The sequence below is a fragment of the Sciurus vulgaris genome (assembly GCF_902686455.1).
Source record: "Sciurus vulgaris genome assembly, chromosome: 3".
In the NCBI taxonomy this organism is placed as follows: domain Eukaryota; kingdom Metazoa; phylum Chordata; class Mammalia; order Rodentia; family Sciuridae; genus Sciurus; species Sciurus vulgaris.
In genome coordinates, this window is record NC_136463.1 from 57,724,612 (window position 1) to 57,729,590 (window position 4,979).

The window sequence follows — 4,979 nt, forward strand, 5'->3', positions numbered from 1 at the left end:
TGTTGTGATATTTCCTTGTTCATTCCGAATTTTAGTATTTTGGGTTTTCTCTCTTCTTCTCTTTGTTATTGTGACTAAGGGTTTATCAATTTTGTTTATTTTTTCAAAGAACCAACTATTTATTTTGTCAATCTTTTCCATTGTTTCTTTTGTTTCAATTTCTTTGATTTTGGCTCTGATTTTAACTATTTCCTGTTTTCTACTACTTTTGGTGTTGGTCTATTCTTCTTTTTCTAGGACTTTGAGCTTTAGTGTTAGGTCATTTATTTGTTGATTTTTTTCTTCTTTTATTTAATGTGCTCCATGAAATAAATTTTCCTCTATGTACTGCTTTCATAGTGTCCCAGAGATTTTAACATGATGTTTCTTTGCTCTCATTTCCCTCTAAGAATTTTAAAATTTCCTTCCTGATATCTTCTGTTATCTCTTCATCATATAATAGCATATTATTTAATCTCCAGGTGTTGGAGTTGTTTCTGTTTTTTACTCTCTCATTTATTTCTAATTTCAATCCACTATGATTTGATAGAATAGAAGGTATTTTCTCTATCTTCTTGTATTTGCTAACAGTAGATTTGTGGCATAATATATGGTCTATTTTAGAGAAGGATCCATGTGCTGCTGAGAAGACAGTGTATTCACTCTTTGTTGGATGGTATATTCTATAAATATCCATTAAGTCTAAATTATTGATTGTATTATTGAAATCTATGGTTTCCTTGTTCAATTTTTGTGTGGAAGATCTGTCCAGTGGTGAGAGAGGTGTGTTAAAATCACCTAGTATTATTGTGTTATGGTCTATTTGGTTTCTGAAATTGAGAAGGATTTGTTTGACGTATATGGATGAGCCAATGTTTGGGGCATAGATATTTATGATTGTTATGTCTTGCTGATTTATGGTTCCTTTAAGCAGTATGAAATGTCCTTTTTTATCCCTTCTGACTCACTTTGGCTTGAAGTCCACATTATCTGAAATGAGGTTGGATACCCCAGATTTTTTGCTGAGTCCATGTGCATGGTTTTCCCCCATCCTTTCACCTGTAGTTTATGGGTGTCTCTTTCTATGAGATGAGTCTCTTGCAGGCAACATATTGTTGGATCTTTCTTTTTGATCCAATCTGCCAGTCTATGTCTTTAGATTGCTGAGTTCAGGTCATTAATATTTAGGGTTATTATTGAGATATGATTTGTATTCCTGGTCATTTGGCTAATTTTTTTTTTTTGACATGACTTTGTTACTCCTTTATTTGACAATTCCTTTAGGCTAGTTCTTCCCTTTGCTGATTTGCATCATTGTTTTTCATCTCTTCCTCGTGGAATATTTTACTGAGAATGTTGTGTAATGCTGGCTTTCTTTTTGTAAATTCTTTCAGCTTTTGTTTATATTGGAAGGATTTTATTTCATCGTCAAATCTGAAGGTAAGTTTTGCTGGGTATAAGATTCTTGGTTGGTATCCATTTTCTTTCAGCGCTTGAAAAATGTTGTTGCAGGCCCTTCTAGCTTTTAGGGTCTGGATTGAAAAATCTGCTGATATGCGTATTGGTTTCCCCCTGAATGTAATTTGGTTCTTTTCTCTCACAGCCTTTAAAATTCCTTCTTTATTTTGTATGTTAGGTATTTTTCATTATAATGTGCCTTGGTGTGTGTCTGTTGTACTTTTGTGTATTTGGAGTCCTATAAGCCTCTTGTAATTGATTTTCCATTTCATTCTTCTGATATGGGAAATTTTCTGATATTATTTCATTGAATAGATTGTTCATTCCTTTGGTTTATTTCTCTGTGCTTTTCCAAATCCCAATAATTCTTAAATTTGGTTTTTTCATGATATCCCATAATTCCTGGTATTCTGTTCATGAAAGAAATCTTTAAGTTCTGATTTGTCCACTTCATGAGACAGGTTGCCAATGAAGCGTTGGTGACTATCAGGGTGTCTTACAATTCTTCGGGGCTCAACATCACCTTGCTCACCAGCCTCACGAATTGGTCTGGGTCCTCTCTGAGGAGGAATATTTATTCATTGTTCTCGTACTCTTTGATCCCTCTGAGGCCTCTGGGGTGGAATCTGAGATTCAGGTTTAGACTCTGGACGGGGCTGTGAAGCTGGTACTTTAACAACGTGAGGTGGTATCCCAGTAACAGGAACAGCTCCACTGGGAGGAATGTTCTTACTGGTCACAGATGCCAAAGAAAATGTCCTCAGGTCTTCCTGTACTGTCTGAGCTATGTCTGTAGGTGCTGGAGAAGAACTCTTCTGAGCATCCTCAGGAGCAGGTTCTTCTAATACCAGCTCAGACTTTTCCTCTTGGATTTCAGATACGGGTTCTTGCTCTCGTTCTGGTTCAGGATCAGGCTCCGGTTCAGAAACAGGCTCCTCTAAATGTTCTTCCAAGTCATTGCTGACAGTCTGATCATAGAATGTTCCAGAATCATCAGGTACCACCTCAGGTGCCTGTTGTCTTTCTTCAGGCTCCTCTACTTCTTCCTCAGATTCCTCCTGAGGCTCAGTGACAAAGCCACCAAAGACCTCATCTTGGTATCTGAAGATATCATTATGAACATAGAATTTATTTGCAACAGAGCCCTCAGGGGCAAGGACAAATGTTTGCATGAATCTTCTCAAAGCCTGGTTGTTGTTCCTGCCACCTTCTGTGCTGTGGGGCACAGCTTGTTCCTCTCCCGCTCAGCTGCGCAGATTTTATGGAAAGAACTCTTCCTATGTCCATGGGGGATTGGATTCAAATGGAAAGCCAGCAGATGCAGTCTATGGACAGAAAGAAATTCACAGGAAAGTAATGTCACAAAACTTCACCAACTGCCACACCAAGATTCGCCATGTTGATGCTCATGCTACTCTTAATGATGGTGTGGTGGTCCAGGTGATGGGGCTGTTATCAAACAACAACCAGATTCTTTCTGAAAACATCAATAACAGAAGAAATTTCACAACTCAACATTCTATACCCAGCCAGATTATTTCTTTTGTACATATGTTTGCAAAATTAAATGAAAATGTTCTTAATAGTATTTTTGTGATATATCTTTCAATAATGTATATTTTACATCTAAATAATTTAACAAAGACCATGCATTTGAAGACTGGGAGGATTTGAAACTTCTATTGAAAGATGAAGAACAGTGGTTAGTGACTAAAAGAAGATAAAGAAAAGATTGTATTAGCAGAATGAAAATGTTCATAAAAGAATGGTCCAAAAACCTCTTGATATGCACTGTGATGTAACCTGTCATTCCAGACGCCTGCAGTGGAAGGGTGGAGAGGACCAAAGTTCACGTTCCTGGCAGCAGCTTGAGCCCTGCATTAGTTCTGTCCACTTAGAGAAAGAATGTTGTTGAAGATGCTGTGTTCACCTTAATTTTTCTTTAATTTTCACCTGAGATGAAAGATTATACCATATACCCTGGTTTGATCATTACAAAATGTATGCTGATATCAATACATCACACATTTCCACATAAATATACACAATGACTATGTATCAGTTAAAAACAAAGCTAGCAAATAAAATAAGTTACATTTCATAGGACATACATGTAATCTTTGAAATCCAAATATTGTGAAGATACTTTTTTTTTCCCCAAGAAGATGATTATCTGACAACTGAACAGGATGCTTACAGTTGGAAGTTGTCACTTAAGTCTTTATCCTAGACAAAGGAGTAAAATGGACAATTTTATTTGTTTTCTGAGCTTAACATTTGACCAAATGAACCACATCTCAAAGCTGATTCCCAGCTCAGAAATCTGTCTTTCCTCTGTAACTACAAAAACCAATATTTTAATTTACAATTTGACTTTTGTTAATAGTACCTGTTTCTTTGAGGGAAAAATCCAGGTTCTGATGGTGAGGATTTAGAGTTGCAGCTGCCTTCCAGTTCTCAATCCTGCAAGGTGCCATGCTCAGGTAAGGGCACTGACAGGGAGGAAGTGAGATTCTGCAATGAGGAGTGGAGTGTGTGGTCACTGGTATTCAGTGCTGAGGACTTTGTAAACCCTGCATCCCCTCAATTCCCTGGACACTTCCCGACTGTCAGAGAATCTGATGTTCACAGTTGGAAAGAATCAATCTTCTCTGAAGAAAAGTATTCCAGTGATGGCACCGGGCTCAAGTGCTCCCAGGCCAGTATTGAATCTCGTCACAATCCAGTTCTGCCATTCCTCATTATGTCTGGGCCACTGTGTTGGTTTTCAACACACTCAGGTGGGGAGGCAGTGGGTGTTCAATTTATTTCAGTGGGAACAGGTTTTGGAGCTATTTTCATTAGTGGGTTGTTGTTACATCCTTGCTTTTGTTGGGAAAGAGGGCTGGAACCTCCTAGACTGCCATTTTGTTGACGGCTCCAGTAAGCTTGTAGAGATTTTGTCTTCAATTTTCTTATACTGAAGTTCATGGTGTGTGAGTTTTGCCAGGAAGTGATATTTTGTCCTCAATGCATTGTATCAGAAGGCCCATGATTTGTTCCAGTTTGGGCATGTTGACTTTGATCACTTAAAACAGGTGATATAGACAGAATTGTGTGCTGAGCAGACACTAATTTTCCTTTGTTATGAATAAATATCTTGCAACAACTATTACTGTAATGTTTGCCCAATACTGCTTTTTTTCGTAATGCTATCCTATCTTCAAAACTTATGAGTTGAAATTCTATCCCAAGGGACAATGTTTCTTTCTTGTTGCTTTGCTTATGTGTTTATTCATCCATCCATCCATCCATTCATTTATCTATTTTGTCAGTCTGATTAAATCTATTTTATTATTTTGGTCATAGTTCATTACATGGCCAACAAGAGTCTTTCAATTTGGCTTCTCTGTGTCTTGCAAGTTTCCATCAATCCTTGTGCTTCACTCTTGGTCCCCTCCCCAAAACCCAACCATGATAAGATGACCTTATTATAAAGACAGTGAGAAAAAAATCCATGCTGAAATGAGAATGAAAATTACTTCACAAAGTTTTCACTATCT

General features: G+C 37.4%; 1 protein-coding gene across 1 annotated transcript; it reads right to left on the minus strand.

Annotated features, from left to right (window-relative positions):
* Positions 1 to 1,865: 1,865 nt before the first annotated feature.
* Positions 1,866 to 2,630, minus strand: LOC306657019 (ras GTPase-activating protein-binding protein 1-like). Its single transcript, XM_079132679.1, has one exon. It carries the CDS (start codon positions 2,607 to 2,609, stop codon positions 2,016 to 2,018), a length of 594 nt encoding a protein of 197 aa, XP_078988805.1. The 5' UTR covers positions 2,610 to 2,630; the 3' UTR covers positions 1,866 to 2,015.
* Positions 2,631 to 4,979: the final 2,349 nt, after the last annotated feature.